Source organism: Podarcis melisellensis, assembly GCF_964234715.1.
Source record: "Podarcis melisellensis genome assembly, chromosome: 11".
Lineage (NCBI taxonomy): Eukaryota > Metazoa > Chordata > Lepidosauria > Squamata > Lacertidae > Podarcis > Podarcis melisellensis.
The window spans coordinates 51,954,146-51,975,933 of record NC_138543.1 but is presented as its reverse complement, the minus strand read 5'-3'; the positions used below and the strand labels follow the sequence as shown (position 1 = coordinate 51,975,933).

Here is a 21,788-nt window from a genome sequence, read left to right as displayed (position 1 = left end):
AAGAAGCCGAAAGCACCAGCCTGAAGATGACGAGTGAGACCTCGTCGAAACGTCGCCTAGACACCCCAACTTTTACACGGGAAGACACCCGAGGACACCAAAACCTGCATATATATATATATATATATATATATATATATATATATATATATATATATATATATATATATTCTGTGGAATCACCCCACTCCAAAAGCCTGTACTCACTGCTCTCTGAACAAAAATGTGGGCTTAATAATAATAATAATAATAATAAATTTATTTGTACCCTGCCTATCTGGCTGGGTTTCCCCAGCCACTCTGGGAGGCTTCCAACAAAGATTTAAAATACATCAAAATACATTTAAAGTGTTTGGCCTGCATTGATATTACTTTCTGCTCCTGTAAATTTCCTTGTGCCTTTAAAAAACCCACTCTTGTGCTTGTGTTATATTGTAAACTGTAGGAGCCAACTCCTAGGGCCTGAGGGGGTCTTTGCCCTCCGCACAGTTGAGGGGGCTGGCCCTCCCCAAAGTTGATGGGTATTGCCATTCCAATGGTGTGCATGCACTACATCATGTGATCAATTATGTGAGGCGGAGCTTACCTGCCACCCCCCAATATTTGATTCAAGTTGGCACCCCTGTTGTAAACTGTTTTAAATGGGAGATGGCCTTTTGGTTTTGCATCCTAAGCCAGCTCTAGTCTCTGTTAGAGAAAGGTGGGATCCTGATGGTTAAGCAAGCAAACCCATAAAGGGACAAGCAATACACAAACTGCTTTGCCCTGCTAATTAATAATAATAATAATTATTATATATATATATATATATATATATATATATATATATATATATATATATATATATATATATATATATATATATTATTATTATTATTACATGCACACTTCCATGCACATAGATGTGCAATTCTTGCTTTAGAGTCTTTCGGGAGATCTTCCTGAACACTGAACCAAGAGAGCCAAAGCAAAGTTTTCCAGCCGCGGGGGGTGGGGACAGCCCAGCCTAACTGCAACCAGCCGGGTGTCTGGGCTGTATTACTAAGGCCCATTGAGAACAGTGACTTCCCACGCTTTGCCTACAGAGGGCATCCCTGCTCATTCATATGTAGGCTCAGCAAATACAGCTGCTGGAGGCAAAGCAGACTGCCTTTTTCTCTCTCTCCCTCTCGCCAGTCTGTCTCTCGCTCGCTCTCCCCAAGCAGAGTCTTTTCTTCCCCCGATCCAGTCGGCGTGTCTCTCCGCTCTCCACGTTTTCCCTCCCAGCCCTCCACTTCTCCGGATCAATGGACGTTACAGCTCTAACTCTTCCCTCTCACATACTGCTGGTGGACAGCACCAGTAACAAGTGAGAGACCATCGCATCCTTCCCCCTTCTCCGCCCCTCTCTCTGCCACCCTCCCCGCAGCGAACATCTGCGGAGCCAAGAAGGAGGAATAATAACACTATTACCAATACTAGCCCAGCTGTTTGGTCTTGCACGGGATCGTCGGCGTTTCTGATTGCGTTTTACTTTGTACACCAGCAGAGATGGAGCAGCCCCGACGCTTTTGATGCGCCTTCCTTGCCTTTTTAATTTTTTTGCAGGATTTTTGTATGCGCGCGCGCCTATGGATGGTTTTCAAACGCTGGGAGACCCTTTTCTCTCCTCTCCTCTTTTTCCTCGTTAGTTTCTGGACATTTCCTGGCTTGGGGACTACATTTTACTTTTACTTTTTCTTTTTCTGCCTTCCGACCCACTTACCTTGCCCGTGGCGGGGGGGAGAGCTAAGGGAACCCCACGACCACCCCATCGAAAAGGGAGGAGACCGAAGCGGCTTGTGGAGACGTGCCGGGATTGTTGCCTGTGTGATCCGGACCCAAATATCGCTTAGGTGTGGGTTGAAATATGGAGAATAGCCTTGGATGTGTTTGGGTACCAAAACTGGCTTTCCTGCTCTTTGGGATCTTTGTCATCACTCTGGACCTTACAGTCACTGGTAAGTCATTTGTGGGTTTATTCCAACCCTTCTCCTGCTTTTCCCTTCTTCCTTTTGGCTTTAATGGATGAAGCAGGACAGTTCAAAGAGATGCTTGCAGATTTGTGATTTCGTGCTGTCTGAACAGCCTTCTAGCTGGATGAGTTGCTGTGAGCTTTGCGAGAGACTTGGGCAGGGAAGTCCATTAAGAACATCCTCTTTTGGTCTTTATTAAGGAGAATTCAGTCAGGATGGAAGGAAGCCTCCAATCGAAAGGGAAATATAGCAGAAAGTGATGATGGTGTGATTTTTCTGTTCTGCTTAGTGGTTTGCTCTTCCGGGCTGAGAGATCACCAGCTTTAGAAATTGTGGGGTGTGTGTTTTTGGGTTGTTGTTCCTCTTGTTATGTTGAATGCAAGAGGTTGTCCGTAAGGTAGAGTGTGCAGGAAAAAAGGAAACATTTCACGTAGAGTGTCTCCAAACTCCATTTGATTGATATTCTGGAGGGCACGCCTCTCTTTGCACTTGGCAGACACATTTTTCTAATTAAAAATGGGAAAGCTGGTCGCGTTACTGAATCGGAGAGGACAGGGAAGCGATATGGTGTTGTTCAGCGTTTCTCAGGAGACTGGGAAGAGCTGGAGATGAAAGAACAGGATAAATAAAATAAAATAAAACCCTGGAATGAAACGAGAGGTTTCTCAGGAAGTCTTGAGGAAAGTAGTGGTGCCATTTGCAGCGAATAGGGCTTGGGGACGGGTGTGTGATGGCAAGGGGGAATGCTCGCTTCCAGCGATCCTTTGCTTTGCTTTGGATGATCAACAGTAGCATTTCATTAGCAGGCAATCTCGGAAGGAGCGGATCCCGTTCTACAAATCCAGCCGTACCTTAGGAGTGTCATATAAGCCACTGATGAACAATGCATGCTGATTTCTCTCCCCACACCCCACCCCACCCAGAACAGAAGCGAACATGACATCCCCACCCCACCAATGTACAAAAATGCAACATTTCAGCCTAATGCAGAATGAAAAGTTGACTCTGCTCCGGTGTCATTCGGTCGCTTGCAAATATTTGAAATGGCATCCTTTAGAGGGGCCCAAGAAAGATAACGCTTCCGTTGATTGTCTAAGGCTTAACAGGTGAACCGTAAGAAGCTCCTTTTAAATGCATCGAGGCTCATTTCTTTCCGTGCGCGTGCGTGTCTGTGCGCTATGCACACACAAGGCGCGCTGGAGACAGCCAGAATGGGGGAATGAATAGGCGTCTCTCCCGAGTTCCCGGCTGAACGGATGGCGCATGGAAACATGTTGGTGTGATGCTCTTTCTCTGAAAAGATGATGGACTTGCAAAGCATCTTTGCCGGCTGTGGGCAGAAATGGGTGGGTGGGTGCGGGTATATGTACACATATCTGCGTACGGGGAAGGCACTGGAAGATGGGGTCGGGTTATAGGACGAGCAGAAGAGGTGTAGCACGCTGTGGTGCTCAGGAGTGAAAAGGGGAGTCATGAAAGGCGGTCCTTCGTGCTGTGGATTTTGGTGGTGCGTTTTGCTCGCCGCCTCGGAGGAATTGGCGTTGCATGTTTGGCTCCCTGCTGCTGCTGCTGAGGTCTTTCTCCTCTTGCCTTTGTGGCCCACACTTTCTGTGCATGCTTGACTGCTGTGGCGACGGGGCAGGGCTGCTGCTGCTGCTGGGTTTCTGTACGTCAAGACCAGGCAAAGTTTCCCTCTCCCCTCGTTTCACCTGTAGGCAAATTTTGGCCCAGGGCTGTTTGTTTTACGCGCAGCTTTGGGCGCCACTTGAATGGGCAGAGGCCAAAGGCAAGCCGCTCATCTGCTTGAATGTCTTCCCCTCCGCTCCTCCGGGAGCTATTTTCTCCCCCTTCAGCATCCTAGCAGGGGACTGATCAGGAAGAAAGCAGGATTTCGCTCCATGAAAGGACCAGTAGGAGGTGCCCTTATTAAGGCCAAGTAGCCAGTTTGCCGCTTGGTGAAATTCCCATTCAGCAGGGCATTTAAAGACTTTGTTGATGGGTAACAAAGGGCTTACAGATCTGCGGCACAATGTAGCTTTGTCCTTTACCCCCTTTCTAGCTAAAGCACAGCGCTGCTTTGGAGATGCAAGATTCGCGTGTGTGCTTCCTTTTAAACTTTCCGAAAATGAGCACTGCTCAGCGTTGGCGTTACAAGAGAAATAAACGTTATTTTCTCTTTTTCACACAGTCCTTTCTCTTCCGCTTCCCTTCCTATTGTTTCCAAGGTGCCTAAAGGATGCTTTCGTACAAAACACAAATGAACAAGCTGGCCACACAAACGAGGTTCCATCCATTTCGCGGGCCAGAAGCGAGTGTCTGGTGCACACAGCGTCCTGAGCATGACTGGGTGTGCTCCGCTCTGCAGTTTGGAAACGCAGGCGATAAAGAAATGATCGGGGATTTTTTTGGGGGGGGAATCACCCCCCTGCATTTACGGATTGCATTTAACCCTTTCCTGTGTGCCGCACAATAGAGTGGGTACTTCGGGGTTCAGGGGGAAGTGAATGCTCAGGACCCCTTTGTCTGAAAGTGGAAGGAAGATCCCCGCCCGTTCTTACCCTTAATCCCTTTTCCTTCCGCACTTCCTTATTATGGTGCAGAGTCAAAGAGCGGGATGCATCGCCTTGCCAGAGAACCTCCTGGTGTCTGGGCAGGAGAGCAATCATATTCTCGGCAAGTGGTGCAATATAAATCAACAGTGGTCTGTCATAGCATCCATTTCACATGCAGGAAGAGTTGCCCTTTGTGTTGTGGAGTGGCGGGAGCTGCCACACGTGTTGTATGACTTGGGCAAGTCACCGTGCATTCGGTTTAATGTTGACGGAAAGTTGGGGCTTGTGCTGCTTAGGGAAGAGCATGGATCCCACCCCATTATGCCACGGGGGCGGCGCAGGACTACTCTGTGACATAGACATAGGTTCAAATTGGGTGGTTTGGGGTGTGGGGGCATGGCAGAAGACGTTGGTCATTATTTATTGGTCGCAAACTCCAGTCTGTAAAATAGGAATTCTAGTAAGGCAGTTTCACTTTATTGTTGTGAGAAAGGAGAACAAAAAATGCACCATTAACCCTGCAATCCTAAAGCTCCCTGCTCCAGAGTAACAGCTTCAGAGAAGTCTACAAGCCTGCTACAAGATTCAGTTGCAGTAATAATGTACCTTCAGGGTTTGGGTTTTTGGAAGAGTTCCTTTGAAAATAAACTTAATATGTGGAATGAGCAGAACAGAGTTTCACTGTTTACTTCCACAGAGTTGTTCATCTTTATGATCTGAGCTGTGTTCAGATCTCCTCTGTTTTCTTCAGTACCAGCTGCCTCAGTTGGAGTTTAATGATCCAATCTTAATTTCTGGGCTTGTGTTTTAGACTGAGATGTTAGTCAGCATAGAGCTATGTAGAAATTTACCCTACTCATCGTATGAGACATTCCAGTTTGCGGATGTAACAAAACCTTCCCTGGAAGTCTGTAGGAGTTTGAACTGAGTAAGTCTTCTAATTAAACAAGATCTGCAGCTCACGAGGTGGATGCCACTATTGATGGCTAACTCACACTTGCGTTTTATATCACTCAATAGCTCATCATTTGGCAACCTATCGCTCAATGACATTCAGCTGGATGTGCGAATTGCCTCCATTGAGAAGTACTTGGTGTTTTGAGGTGATGTCAGGTGTGAACGTTCTGCTCACATTGTTGGAGGTGCCATGCCTCTTTTACAAATCACCTCTTCAATGTCACAGGCATAAAGGAACAAATGTGTTTGTGTGAATCCCAACCTGAGATCGATACAGGGAAGTATGGAAAAGAATCTGTAGATATAGTGGCTGGCATTGTTTTGGTTCTGCAATATGTATTCCATCCAATAGGAGGCTCATTAGCTTTTCTGAAATGATCAGATATTCTTTGGGATTGGCTCCAAGTTATGATTCTAATTGAACTCCACCACTGCTTTACAAGGAGGACGAGGGTGGCGCTGTGGTCTATACCACAGAGGCTAGGGCTTGCTGATCAGAAGGTTGACAGTTTGAATCCCCGTGATGGGGTGAGCTCCTGTTTCTCGGTCCCTGCTCCTGCCAACCTAGCAGTTCAAAAGCACATCAAAGTGCAAGTAGATAAATAGGTACCACTCTGGCGGGAAGGTAAACTGTGTTTCCATGTGCTGCTCTGGTTTGCCAGAAGTGGCTTAGTCATGCTGGCCACATGACCCGGAAGCTGTATGCTAGCTCCCTCAGCCAGTAAAGCGAGATGAGCACCGCAACCCCAGTTGTTCGCGACTGGACCTAATGGTCATGGGTCCCTTTACCTTTTACTGCTTTACAATAATATTCTAGAGTTTTCATCCTCCTCTCATTTCTGTAGCTGTCTGCATCATCTATAACCATCTCATAAAGGCTGGTAGATGGATTTGACTTATCAGTTATTGTACTCCAATGGAGGAAAGTATTAATGAACTATGCCAATGATATTCATTAATGACTATATCAATTCATCTGGTTCTTTAGATCAAAATTCCCCCGTCATCTTTGAGTAGCCTGATTTTACCCCATCCTCCCTGTGCCAATATTATTGCCTCTTCATTTTCTGTTGCTAATGCATTAGCATTAGTGAAGGGAGCAGTGGTGGGTTTATCCAGTAGTCAGCTGTTGAGCTCTGCTCAGAAAAAAACCATTCCAGACCAAACATCCCAGCTGGTCTGCTTTGGTTCTGCTTCTTTAGTGTTCAGAATTATTCAGTAGTTCAGAATTACTTGGTTAGAAATATAAATGTGCCCAAGCTTGTAGTGCTCAGATGTATTGTAACTCAAATGCCGTTTCCCAGAGAAGTTCTCTTATGGCTTAGATTAAAAGGAGACTGTGCACATCTGGGAAATGACACTGAGCTTTTAGCTGAAGTCTAGCTCTATTGCTGCTGTATCTTCCTATGCTACACATTCATGTGAGTAAATTTGTTTTTTGTGCTGGCAGTTTTATGAGTAAGTTAACAGTCAGAAATGACATTTCAGTGCACTCTTTTCCTCCCAGATTTTGAGGGAGTGGTACATCTGTAAAACAAAAAAACATTCCTGTTTGTGCTGGTGAGTTTAGCAGAATCTATTTCTGCTTCTCCAGGCATGCTTCATGACTCAGGTGGCATGGGGCATGTGATCTCATGGTATACAATAGCAGTAACCAATATGGTACCCTCCAAAACTTGGACTCCAACTCTCATCAGCCCCTGCCTGATATATAACATTCCATTCATCCTACTTTGTGACAAAGCTTCTCTAACATACATACTTTAAATTGAAGGGATGATACAGTTTGCCTTCCTTCCTTCCTTCCTTCCTTTTCCTTTTTGGAAGAGGATAATAAGAATGCCATAAGCTCTGCTGATGATAAGTCATCTTCAACAAATTGCACCTTGCTTGGTGATCTTTCAGAATAATTCAACCAAACCCTATATACACCTCTGCAACCACACAGATCCTTTGTTGATTAGGCTTTTCAGGTGACATCTGTTCAGTGTGGGAAGCATCCCACTGTGGCTGCTGTCAGGAGCTAAATGGGGCCATGGGTGGAAAAGAAGAAAGGGTGGGAAGGAAGAGACCTTCATTTTATTTCTTAATATCTATTTTACAATGGGTGAAACTCAGCTTTACTCACACTCCTAACAGACCCATTGAAATCAATGGATTTTCCCACTGGATGGGAAACCTGTGACCTTTCAGATGTTCTTGGGTTACATGTCCCATCATCCCTGCCCATGGATCATCGTGGCTGCGGCTGATGGGAGTTGCATTCCAACAACTGCATCTGCAAGTCCACAGGATCCCCATCCTTGACTTAGATATCACCCAATACACCTGGCAAAGGTTTCAGCTGAAATGTGTTGAGCCTAAATAATAATAATTTTGACCCTTTTGGGTCTCCTACCCTCCAGTAACTGGTCAACAGGCTGCCCTGCTGTGAATTGCTACCTTACTAGCTTGCTGTAAGGATTACCAAGATATAAGGCATGCAAATGCTTTTAACACCCCTAAACGTGGGTGGCGCTGTGGGTTAAACCACAGAGCCTAGGACTTGCTGATCAGAAGGTCGGCGGTTCAAATCCCCATGACGGGGTGAGCTCCAGTTGCTCAGTCCCTGCTCCTGCCAACCTAGCAGTTTGAAAGCACATCAAAGTGCAAGTATATAAATAGGTACCGCTCTGGCGGGAAGGTAAATGGCTTTTCCGTGTGCTGCTCTGGCTCACCAGAAGTGGCTTAGTCATGCTGGCCACATGACCCGGAAGCTGTACGCCATCTCCCTCGGCCAATAAAGTGAGATGAGCGCCGCAACCCCAGAGTTGGTGACAACTGGACCTAATGGTCAGGGGTCCCTTTACCTTTAGGGTAAAGGTAAAGGTACTCATGCCTGTACAGGCCAGTCGTGTCCAACTCTGGGGTTGTGCGCCCATCTCGCTTAAGAGGCCGGGGGCCAGCACTGTCCGAGGACACTTCTGGGTCACGTGGCCAGCTTGACAAGCTGCATCTGGCGAGCCAGCACAGCACACGGGAACGCCGTTTACCTTCCTGCTAGTAAGCGGTCCATATTTATCTACTTGCCCCCGGGGGTGCTTTCGAACTGCTAGGTTGGCAGGTGCTGGGACCGAGCAACGGGAGCGCACCCCGCCGCAGGGATTCGAACCACCAACCTGACGATCGGCAAGTCCTAGGCACTGAGGTTTTACCCACAGCGCCACCCGTGTCCCTCCTTTACCTTAGTGCTAAACAAATGTTAACTTGAAGTTCTTTCCTCTGCTTCTCAATCCACTCTGATAGTGACCATTCTGTAGAGTCAACTGCTATGCTTGAATCCCTTGCCATGACAACACAGCCCAAGAAGCAACGCTGATGCAGGAAATAATCACATCCATCGACTCTCCTGAAATGCTTGCTTGCTGCACACATCATTTTTACAGGAGTTGGGGGCGGGGGGCAATGCCTTTATGAAGTGTTTCCCCGCTGCTTGGAAATAGTCAGAGTGGTGCCTTACTTTCCTTCCATTGAAAACAAAATGACTTCATTACATCCCCCACCCACTCCCCCGTGGCTACTTCCTCTGCCTTAAGAAAAGAGTGTCGCAAGTGATTTTGCAAACTGTACTTAGAGTGGAAAGGCGCTGTTGTAAGGATCATTAAGTAAATGTGTGCATATGGCTAAATCCAATAAAATTGTTTTCCTGGTTCTGGTACTTCCTAGATATAAAGTGCTTGCATGGCTTGTCACATCCTTTTTTTTTAAAAAAAACCATGCTATAATCATTACTATGTAAAAACTTAATGTGACAATCAATGCACTTTAAAAATAAATAAATCAAAAGGTGTGAATCTTGGATCAAAATCCAATCCTTAACTGCAGATTTTTGAATTCAAATGAGATCATGCTGGTCTCATTTTATCCTTCGCAGATGTGCTCATATTGCTGAACTCAGTTGTGGCCCAGTTCATACTGGGTAGGGTCAGGCTTATTCATCCTCGGCCCTCCAGATGTTTTGAGACTACAATTCCCATCATCCCTGACCACTGGTCCTGCTAGCTAGGGATCATCGGAGTTGTAGAGCAAAAACATCTGGAGGGCTGAGGTTGAGAATGCCTGGGGTAGGTGGTTTGGGGAGCTGGTAGAGGGGATTATGGTGCTTGGTTTATTGTTGACCCAATTTAACATAAGCCATGGGTGGGTCATATATCTCCAGTTCATAAGTGTTGTGATTGGCCCTCTTTCCACCTGCTTTGCCCCACCCCCTGGCCCCAGGACTCCTCATAAGGAAGCTGTGCCTGGAGGAAGAACTGCTAGGGGAGAAACTCCATTAGGCAAGGCCCCCTTCCACCTGCCTTGCCCCACCCTCCAGTCTCTGGTTCGCATTTTGTCTTTTATTATGTTGTGCACTGTGGCTTGCTGTTGTTTTATTGAATAGAGTTCAGAAATCGCTTATTGCAACTGTTAAGAGTGGATTCCTGTTTAATCCTGAAATGCTGGTGTTTAATATTATTCTATATTATTGTAATGAATGTTGAATGTTATTTGCATATTGTATATTGTATAATGCATATTGTCTTATTTATATGATGTTAGCCGCTCTGAGCCCGGCTTTGGCTGGGTAGGGCAGGATTAAAATAAAATTTATTATTATTATTAATGTCACATAGAGTTTCACAGCTGGGATTTGAACTTGGATCTCCCGAGACCAACTCCAGTCTACTAGATAGATGCCATGTTTGGCTACCCTTTAACTATTGTTGTTGTTTAGTCATTTAGTCGTGTCCGACTCTCCGTGACCACATGGACAATAGCACGCCAGGCACTCCTGTCTTCCACTGCCTCCCGCAGTTCGGTCAAACTCATGCTGGTAGCTTCGAGAACACTGTCCAACCATCTCGTCCTCTGTCGTCCCCTTCTCCTTGTGCCCTCAATCTTTCCCAACATCAGGGTCTTTTCCAGGGAGTCTTTTCTTCTCATAAGGTGGCCAAAGTATTGGAGCCTCAGCTTCAGGATCTGTCCTTCCAGTGAGCACTCAGGGCTGATTTCCTTAAGAATGGAGAGGTTTGATCTTCTTGCAGTCCATGGGATTCTCAAGAGTCTCCTCCAGCACCATAATTCAAAAGCATCAACCCTTTAACCTCATCCAATCAGCATTTTCTCTTCTCTGAATCCTGCAAGCCGATACTGATGTATGTCATTTCAAATAATCATAAATGCATGCAGATCATGTAAACAAACAGGATTTATCTCTTGGCCCCTTGGGTACATTGGTCTAAGTGGAAAAAGATTGCTTTCACATAGCTGGAGAGGTAATGCAAAGTAGATTGTGAAGGAAAGCTATGACTTGAATATTTGTATTTGACTACAGTGGGTGGGGAGGAGCCATAGATTGGTCCAATCTGGGAAATAATCTTATTTGTTGAAAACTAGATAGATGAAAATTTTGGGAAATGTTGATGTTGTCTGAATAAAAAGAATATTAACAAAACTCCACAGAGATGTCCTCAATTAACCAAAGACACAAAAACATCACTTGACTATATTAAAATAATCCCTGGGGTGGAACATTAAGTGGATTTTATTTCTCCTGTGTATAAAAACAGAAACAATTTTGGGTCATATTCTGATGACTGCTTCTCTGGTTTTACAGCTATGTAAATCAGGTGTAGACAATCGACATGCCTTGTGATTTAAATAATGGTGAGGTCAGAATCCGGTTCACCATTTTGATTGTGAGGAACTTGCTCTGTTGGGCTGGATAATTTGTGGTGCCTAAGAGAAAGATTATGAGATTGTTCAAACATTTATTTATATTTTCCTTTATTGTTAATTGCATAATTGCTGGCTACAGCATTTACTGTTGAGACATTAGTCAGGAGTAAACATTGCACTTGGGGAGCGAGAGAAAAATAGAAAAGTCATTCTGAGATTAGTCTATAATGTAATATAGATTCTATATTGTGTTGCACTTGTGGTGGTGAAGGCTTGGATACTGAATGGAGGACATGGTGTGGTGGTGTGGAATGTTTGCAGTCCACTTTCTCTGAGGCAATAGAAAGTTGTCAGTGTGGCTGGGATGAAAACTTCATATGGGTTCAAAAGATGGGCTGGCTGAGAACTGGGCCCTATGGGGGGTGGGGGGGGGGAGAGGAGAGTGTCCCAAGGAGACCATAAAATCATAGAGCTGGAAGGGACCTCAGGGGTCATCCAATCCAACCCCCTGGAAGCAGGAACCTCAGATACAGAAGCTAAGGGATAAGGTGCCCAAAAGCAGTGTGGCTGAGGGAAGAGGCAGAATAGGTCAGTGACTAAGAGATAAGAATCTGACAAAAGGGTAGATAAAGGAGAAGTGAGTTGGAGGAAAGGGAAACAGGAGGCGGAAAACTACATGCATTGACTTCAATAAATCAGCAAATTCTTTGTGCCAAATGAACAAAAAGTTCATAAAAATGTATGCCTTTTCCAGATTTTCTTCCAGAAATGCATAATGTGTCCAAAATGCCTTTGTAACTTGGGTTTTGCTCTCTAATCTATCTCCCCTGAAGTCCTTTAATACGTGTGCTCCAGTGATTTTCCATAAGATATAGCTGGCTTCAACTAGCAATGTGATGAAATCTACTTTGATGTTTCATTTCTTATGAGGCCGGCCACACTTAAAAATAATTTGTAAGCAGGTGACCGGCTAACAAATACCAAACAGAGGGAAACTGTCACTGAAATTCCATGTCTCTGTTGCAGATATACCCTCAATATAAGTTGCTGCTGCTCCCCCCAATCAAGTAAATCACTGCAAATACTTAACTAACTGAGGTTCTGCCCTCCCAGCATAAATCCTGGTTACGCCCATGACATCAACATGGGGAGTTGAGCAGTCCCAGCCCCTCAGCTCTGCTTCCCTTTTATACCTTGCATGTTGATTGCAGCATCAGGGCTGGATGAGGCCTGTGAACCTCACCTGTTCTGAGCATTCTCCAGATGAAGGATCACACTCCTCCTCCCTGAGCTATGATACGATACGATAATCTTTACTGTCATTGTCTCATGCAGAACAACAAAATTGAAGAAATCTACATCAGACATTCAAAAACCAACAAGCCTGCTATCCCAGCTATCCCAGCCTGGTTAACCCCCTAAAAACTCTGACACCCCATAATTAAATACAATATACTCCCACAGAGACCACCTTACACTGCATTTAAAACCAAAATCGCATTTGGATAAAAACTGTTTCTCAGGTGGCTAGTCCTAGTCTTTATAGCCCTGTACCTTCTTCCAGAAGGCAGAAGCTGAAAGAGATCATATTTGGGGTGTGCACTATCCTGCATATCTCTGCAGCTTTCTTATGACACCTGGAAGCATAGATTTGATCCAAGGTGGGAAGTGTGTACCCGATTATTATCCCCGCAGTCTTTACAACCCTGGAAAGCATTGTTTTCCCCCTGACCTGGGCTTTTACCTGCCTCAGCCTCCCAGAATGTCCCTCCCACTCCTCCCAACCAGGGGTGGAGGAAGGGGTGTGCGGTGGGGCCGAACTGCCCCGGGTATCACGACTGAGGGGGTGACAAAATGGCTTGTGGCACTCACCGTGGGACCTGCAGCGAGCCACACATCTCTCCTGTGAGTGACATGGTGTCTTGGGCTCCTGCAGGCTCCGAGCTGCCCCAAACAGTCCGCCCTCCGCCTCCCCCTCAGCTGTAGGGTGGCTGAGTGGAGGAGGCAGGCAGACTCCTTGGAGGCCCCGCGTAGTGTCCTTCCCTGGCTGGCCCCGCCCCCACAGGCAGCTGGGCCCACCCCTGGGCCCAGGCATGTGTCCTACCCCAAATGCCTGATTGGTTTGTTCTGCCACTGCTCCCAACACTTTAGAGCCCACCTTGTTCATGGAGATGCAGGTCTCTCTCTGGTTTTGATAAGGTGTCCTCCTCTTCTGGTCCCTGCATGCTGACCCCATCCCCTTGCCATCCTCTGCCATCCCGTATGTATTTTCAAGAAACCCAATCCATCCTTTCCCATCCCTGGCATGCCCCGGGGGGTCCCAGACTCAACTACACCTCTTATGGAGATCTTCTTCCTCGCCACCCCATTGCCCTTCCAGTTCATGACAATGGGAATTGAAGACCAACAACATTTGGAGGGCCTTAGGTTCCCCATCCGTGATGTAGGGAAAAACACACGGGCTGCATGCCAATAATTGCAGCTCACGCTAAAAGTCTTTATTTGAGACGGCGCAAGCTTGCATTTCTATGGACCCAGAGGCGGAGAAAGAAGAATGTGGTTTATCCCCCTCGGAAGGCAGCAGCGGTGCAGAGGCATACATCATAGCTTTACATTTCCATCACAAAGATCCCGATAAAGGAGAGTATATTATTTTCGAATGAGATAACGGAACAGATAACGGCAGGCCTATCGGAATCTCTCCCCCTCCACCCTGCTTTTAAATGGTGTTTGTCAGTTTAAGGCTTGATGTGTAAGCCTTCGTGTTACAGTGGGATAATCTAAAACTGTTGCACCATCTCATTTATAGATGTATGAACTGTAAAGGAATCTGCGGTTACAGAGAGACACAATAAATCACACAATTAAATGTCTGTCACTGTCTGCACTGATAGTAACCATTTGCCAATGGGGATGCCAATATATGCTGCTATTTTTTTTTTTTAAAGAATAAAAATACAGGAAAAAAAATGAATACCGTGCGAAGTGACTGCCCAAAGCAACTGGGGAGAAGGGGGGGGGGGAATTGGCTGTCAAACAGAGGAAGCTTTTAAAAGAATATTGTAAATGTAGCAATCACATTTTGTACCTGGTACAAAAAAACACACTAAAAGATTGCTAAAAGGGAAATGGAGGCAGTGAAAGAAAAGCAGTATTTTATTTTATTTAGAGGAGGGGAAATCTTTACACATACAAATGGTTTAATCAGGGAATAATAGAACCCTACATCTTGGATAGTATTTAAAGAACACCTTGCCTAGCTTCCTTTTATTGAGACAGGTGTAATTCAGTTGGAATGAAATAATAATACTTTGCATTTGTATAGCTCAATGGAAATGTGCAAAGCAGTCCACTTACACCATCTCAGTAATCTGAAGGATCTTCTTTCCACATGTCAATCTCCTGAGACATTTAGGTCACTGTTAGAAAGCCTGCCCCAGATTCCCTGTGAAAGAAGCAGGCAGTTGCTAGGGAATGGCCATTTCAGTGGTGGCACCACAGCTGTGGAGTTATCTCTCCAGTGAAACTAGTGTGACTCTTTCCTCTTTGTCGCTTCTCTGAACTTTCTTTGCAGGAGAGATTTGCATATGAATTGTGCTCTACCGTTGGTTGGCTATGGCTGTGTTTATGAACCACTGTAAATCAACTTTGGGAAATTATGAACTGAAGGGTGGCATGGAGGTTTTAAATAAATAAGGTGAATTGCATGTTGCTATCATATTTATATAAGGGACATGGGAGGCGCTGTAGGTTAAACCACAGAGCTTAGGGCTGCATGATCAGAAGGTCGGTGGTTTAAATCCCTGCAATGGGGTGAGGTCCCGTTGCTTGGTCTCTGCTCCTGCCAACCTAGCAGTTCAAAGTGCAAGTAGATAAATAGGTACTGCTCTGGTGGGAAGGTAAACGGCGTTTCCATGCACTGCTCTGGTTTGCCAGAAGCGGCTTAGTCATGCTGGCCACATGACCCGGAAGCTGTACGCTGGCTCCCTCAGCCAGTAAAGCGAAATGAGCGCCAAAACCTCAGAGTCGGCCACGACTGGACCTAATGGTCAGGGGTCCCTTTACCTTTACCTATCATATTTATACTGCTGTCATATCAGAATGGTAAGAAAACTGGGTTCAAAGTGTTATCATCCTATGGAACATAGGAAACCATCTTGTACAGAGCCAGACTCTTGGTCCAAGTAGCTCAGCATTGCAGGGTTGCCATATTTCCAGAGGTAAAAATCTGGACAAAAAAGTTGTTGAGCCAGAGAAACAGAGACAGAGCCTGAGATAGAGCCTGGGTACCCCCCACTGGCATCTGAGCCTGAACCTGAACTGCCTGTGTGAGACATTTTTTTAAGGCCCCCCCCACTCCCAAGACCCAGACATTTGCTTAAAATTGTAAAAATCCCCCCCCCCTGATGGGCATGTAGGCCCCCCCCCGAAAAAGACATTTCTGGGATTTCCCAGATGTATGGCAACCCTGAGTATTGTCAACAATGGACTGGCAGTAGTTGTCTAGAGTTTCAGACAGAGGTAATTCCCAGCCCTACCTGCAGTCGCCAGGGATTGAACCAGAGTCTTTCTGCAAGCCAAGTAGGTACTTCACCGAGCTATGGCCTGTATATTTGAGACGGGGGGAGATGGCATTGATTCCAGTCAGAAACACAGCACATAACATACCCTCCAAGAGTCCCCATTTTCTAGAGACAGTCCCAGATTTACAGAAGCTCAGAAGCAGTCCCGGTTTCTGATTTGATCCTGAAATATTCCACTTTTACTCAATAGGAGGTTCCTATTTTCATCGGAGAAATGTTGGAGGGTGATGACACAAACATTGTAACTTACAGAATATTCCTTGTGAGAGCCCTGTCAGATAAGTTTGCATTGTGGATCACAATATGTAGATAGGTGTCTGAGGCAGAGAATTTGTGGTCCAGGCTGGCTCTGGGTTTGAAGGGGCCATGTGTAAACTATCCCTTGGTGGATGAACCCCCTCTTAGGTTGATAGGAACATAAGAAGAGTTTTGCTGAATCAGGCCAGTGACCCATTTAGACCAGCATCCTGTTCTCACAATGACCAGCCAGATGTCTGTGGGAAACACAGGAGCAGAACATGAACACAAGAGCCATCTCCCCATGGTTTTCAGCAACTGGTCCTCCTGGATTTACATGGTGGTGGCAGCTGTACTCCATGAGTGCTTGGGAGCTGCCATTTTGATTTCCCATGATGCTCAAGAGTGCCTGATGCAGTGTAACCCAAGGGAAATCAAAATGGTACACTGGTGACCACGATGGCTGATGGGAAGCCCAAAGAGAAGGTATCAGCTACTGTGAACCCTGCTAGGGTACAAGGGCATCAGCAACTGCCCGGGGTACCAAGTGTTGATGCTGATCGCAAGTAGTGGCTTACTGAAGGCCACTTAGCATGATTGTGCATAAGGTGAGTGCTTAACAAGTGATCTTCTAGCTTACATTGATAGCAGCCACACTAGAATACCTCTCAAGGGTCCTCTCTGCTCTTCAGATTGATCATCTGAAGAGCAGAAAGGATGCAATTTTCCTTCCGGTTGTTGCCATGGGCTGGACTTAGATACCACTCACTGCAGAAAAAATTGGTGCTTTCGGGGCCAACAAAGTTGCCGGCAGAGACAGGGGGCAGACAAAAGCCTGCAGGTTGGTTCTGAAGAAGTGTGCATGCACACGAAAGCTCATACCAATAACAAACTTAGTTGGTCTCTAAGGTGCTACTGGAAGGAATTTTTTAAAATTTTGTTTCGACTGCAGGTTGGCAGCTCACGATACCTGCCATAAACAGATACGAGGTGGTATAAACTAAGTTTTACTCAGGGTGGATTCATTGAAATTAATTTACATGAATAAAAGGTAAAGGTAAAGTGACCCCTGACCATTAGGTCCAGTCATGGCTGACTCTGGGGTTGCAGTGCTCATCTCACTTTATTGGCTGAAGGAGCCGGCATGCAGCTTCCGGGTCATGTGGCCAGCATGACTAAGCCACTTCTAAGCACACAGAAACACTGCTTACCTTCCCACTGGAGCGGTACCTATGTATCTTCTTGCACTTTGATGTGTTTTCGAACTGCTAGGTTGGCAGGAGCAGTGACAGAGCAATGGGAGCTCACCCCGTTGCGGGGATTTAAACCACCGACCTTCTGATCGGCAAGTCCTAGGCTCTGTAGTTTAACCTACAGCACCACCCACATCCCAATTTACATGAATAAGTTGGGTCAATTAATTTCAATAGGTCTGCTCTGAGCAAAAGTTAGCTAAACATCACCCATTAGGGTTGCCACCTTCGATTGGGCATAATAAAGGAAAGGTGAGGCAAAATATGGGACAGGTTGGGGGGAAATTAAGGAACTAAAAATTACTTTACTTCAAAGCAATCCATTACAATGGCACATGGGGGCTATAGTGTTTTATTGCAAACTCTTCTGCTCTCCACCAGAGCAAGCGCATTGGCCAACCCTGTCTCTTGCACTCCAAGTCCGACCACCTGCCCCTTCTGCAAGTGCTAAAAGAAATCTCTCTCCACCAGCACTGGAACAGACCTGTGCTGCTGCAACCCACTCCCTCTTGCTCCTCAATGCACCCAGCACACCTCCTACCTATATAAAACCCAAGACTCCATGGTAGCAGGCCCTTGCACTGCAAACCCCCTCTCTCACTCTCTGCAACCCAGCCTGCACAAAAACTCTCTTTCTCAAACACCTCCTCCCACCGGAACCACTCTATACCCACCCAGTTATGAGGATGAGCCTGAATACATGAAAAAAGGCATCCTGTGTGAAGTCTATACAGGACAGGGGACACTATTCTCTAAAAAAGAAAGAAAGAAAAGGACTATCACGTTTTTCTAGGGACGGGTAGCAACCCTATCATCCATAGACTGGTCCATGTTTTCCCAAACTAGTGCCTTCCAGAAGGTTAGGACTACAACTCCTAGAACTCCTGACCATTCTAGCTGGGGCTTATAGGAGCAGTAGTTGAAAACTGCATATCGGCAGGATGGAGAAGGCTGCATTGGCCCCGCTTACTTTTTTTTGGCATACTGTTTGAGATGTTCTTCTGGCTCAGTTGCAAAAAGCACTTGTTCTCAATCTGAAATGGTAGACTGTGGGAAGGCCTCTTCCTGGGACATTAGAGGCTGCTGCCAGTCAGAGACAGAAGGCTGGCTAACAATCTATCCCACTATTATACAGCTTCATATGTTCCCTCCTGCCATTATATATTTTAGTGTCAATAGATGGCACTGGAGTTAGTTGTATCTGGGTAGAACAGGCAGTCTCCTGCTGCTGATTGGTTTGTGCTTCAGAGATGCAATGAAGTTCTCATCTCGCTTCTTGATGGGTAAGTCTTCTTAGCTTTCTATGACACCCTCCCCGCCAGATCAGTCCCAACAACTCTTCACATGGAATCCCGTGTTTCTCTTTATTTGTGAGATGTTACAAGGCGATCCAACTCTGCTTGTTTCTGCATGAATCCAACTGCTCCCCCAAAACTGCTGCAGTTCTCTGTACTCTGTGCAATCCCTCACAATCCCTGCCCCATGCTTTCTGCCTGGTATCTAATAGCTCAATATATTCTTTAAATTTCTATATCTCATCCTTCATCTGAAGATCACTGGACAGTTCACAATATAAAACACTCCCCAATGCATCCCATAATAACAAACGAAACAATATCCCCTCCCTGCACTTCCTAGCAACCCAGATTGATCCTTCATTATCTTGGCCAGCTGCTTTTTGAGACTCTTGCCAAGCTAAGTGACTGGGTTCTCCTCTCACAATAACAGATCCGCCTGTAAAAGACTGAAAGATTTTCCCCATCCCAGCAGTTACATTGATGAACATTTCATCACATCAGCTCAGTCAACTGCTAGAAGTGGCCTTGGGGCAGCAAGGCAAGAGACTTTGCTTAGGCACCACAAAACAAAGTTTTGTGTGAAGGTAGTGGATGGGCCCTCTGGGTTCTCCTCATTGGCTGTTGACTAGGAGCCATTGAAGGCACAGACTGGGACAGCTGTCAGCAAGTCTAGTCTGTGCCTCCAAAACTCCCACTTCTCAGGTGGAGAAAACCTGAGGGAAAGGATCTGCACCTGAAGAAGAATGGCTGAGGGATGGTTGAATCCATGCCTTCAGAGGCATGCCCTTTACAGAGGCTGTTCTGGTCTTCCTGTTTCTTCCTATTACCACATGCAGATAGGAGCCCACACCAGGTCCAGCCCTCCCATGAGGCAAGGTGAGGTGACCACCTCAGGCAGTAGGATCCATTGGACAGTGGATCCCGAAGCAGGTTTTTATTCCCCCTTTGTTCCTGATGTGACCCTTCGTTCTGCCCTTCTCCTGTGGCAGGGTGGGGTGTGTGTCATTCTGTGGTTCCTCTCAGATGCCCTCAGAGCATTGGAGCATCATTTAAAAGATGCAATGAAGAACAACCCCCCATTGCAGAAGTCCTGTGCTCCAGTTCCCAGGGCCTAAACCTGGGTTGTTGTAGTACCCTCTCAGATGAACATACAGGGACGCGGGTGGCACTGTGGTCTAAACCACTGAGCCTCTCAGGCTTGCCGATCAGAAGGTCGGCGGTTCAAATCCCATGACAGTGAGCTCCTGTTGCTCTGTTCCAGCTCCTGCCAACCTAGCAGTTCAAAAGCACACCAGTGCAAGTAGATAAATAGGCAGGAAGGTAAACAGCATTTCTGTGCGCTCTGGTTTCCGCCACGGTGTTCCATTGCGCCAGAAGTGGTTTACTCATGATGGCCACATGACCTGGAAAGCTGTCAGTGGACAAACATTGGCTCCGTCAGCCTGAAAGTGAGATGAGTGCCACAACCCCATGGTTGCCTTTGACTGGACGTTACCGTCCAGGGGTCCTTTACCTTTTACCTTCACAGGTGTAATATCTCTTCTAGCCCAGCAAGCAGCCAGACTGACATCAGATTGAACAGATATTCCTGTAGTAAGTTTGGAGTCTGGTACTGGAAATATCATGATCCGGAATCATAATGGCATCTTAACCTTATACATCCATCAATATTCCTTGCACTTCGACAATTCACCTTTGTGAAATACTCTACTTCAGATCCACACAGGCTGAATGTCCAGTAAAAGGTAAAGGTAAAGGTACCCCTGCCCGTACGGGCCAGTCTTGACAGACTCTGGGGTTGTGCGCCCATCTCACTTAAGAGGCCAGGGGCCAGCGCTGTCCGGAGACACTTCCGGGTCACGTGGCCAGTGTGACATCGCTGCTCTGGCGAGCCAGAGCCGCACACGGAAACGCCGTTTACCTTCCCGCTGGTAAGCGGTCCCTATTTATCTACTTGCACCCGGAGGTGCTTTCGAACTGCTAGGTTGGCAGGCGCTGGGACCGAGCAGCGGGAGCGCACCCCGCAGCAGGGATTCGAACCACCGACCTTTCGATCAGCAAGTCCTAGGCGCTGAGGCTTTAACCCACAGCGCCACCAGTGTCCCTTTTCTGAATGTCCAGTCCAGTATCACCAGGCAAAACTTAGTTGGATTGGACTGTAAACACCCTCCCAAGTTGGTATGGAATTTTAAGAAGAAGAAGAAGAGTTTGGATTTGATATCCCGCCTTTCACTCCCCTTCAGGAGTCTCAAAGCGGCTAACATTCTCCTTTCCCTTCCTCCCCCACAACAAACACTCTGTGAGGTGAGTGGGGCTGAGAGACTTCACAGAAATGTGACTGGCCCAAGGTCACCCAGCAGTTGCATGTGGAGGAGCGGAGACGCGAACCCGGTTCCCCAGATTAGGAGACTACCGCTCTTAACCACTACACCACACTGGCTTTTAATTGTTCTGAACTTGTGCCATTTCATACTATCATATGTGGAATTTTTTTCAGTTACGTAGCTGGGGAGAGCACCTTCTCAGGTGGTCCCAATACTAACTAATCCAACCAACCAACTGTATTGAGCTGGCCCTGGCCTGCACACTGAATGTTCAAATCTTGCACAAACTCCCTCACATTAAAGATTAGACAGGTGCTGCCTCTGTTGTCTTCCTGGCACATCCTGAAGACAAGCATTTTCAGTAAAGATCTTTACTAGTCTCCCTATCTATTGTAATTGTTTGTAGAAATTTTATTGTTAGGGACATGGGTGGCACTGTGGTCTAAACCACAGAGCCTAGGGCTGCACGATCAGAAGGTCGGTGGTTCAAATCCCCGCGACAGGGTGAGCTCCCATTGCTCAGTCCCTGCTCCTGCCAACCTAGCAGTTTGAAAGCACTTCAAAGTGCAAGTAGAAAAATAAATCACTCTGGCAGGAAGGTAAACGGCATTTCCGTGCACTGCTCTGGTTCGCCAGAAGTGGCTTAGTCATGCTGGCCACATGACCCGGAAGCTGTCTGCGGACAAACGCCAGCTCCCTTGGCCTATAGAGCGAGATGAGCGCCCAACCCCAGAGTTGTCCCCAACTGGACCTAATGGTCAGGGGTCCCTTTACCTTTATTTTATTGTTATGTTTGCTGCCCTGGGCTACTTTGTAGCATAGCATAGTTGTTGTTGTTGTTGTTGTTGTTGTTAGTAGTAATAGTAGTAATTGGTCTGGGTGAGCCAGGCATA

General features: G+C 46.4%; 1 protein-coding gene across 2 annotated transcripts in view; it reads left to right on the top strand.

Moving 5' to 3' along the window:
• The first annotated feature begins 1,173 nt into the window (after positions 1 to 1,173).
• DCC (DCC netrin 1 receptor) overlaps positions 1,174 to 21,788 on the top strand; it is a 934,061-nt gene continuing 913,446 nt past the window's right edge. For both annotated transcript variants that reach the window (XM_081929563.1, XM_081929562.1), the window contains exon 1: positions 1,174 to 1,979. In XM_081929563.1, the coding sequence (XP_081785689.1) occupies positions 1,889 to 1,979 (91 nt within the window). In that variant the 5' untranslated portion in view covers positions 1,174 to 1,888. The remainder of the gene's footprint in view (positions 1,980 to 21,788) is intronic.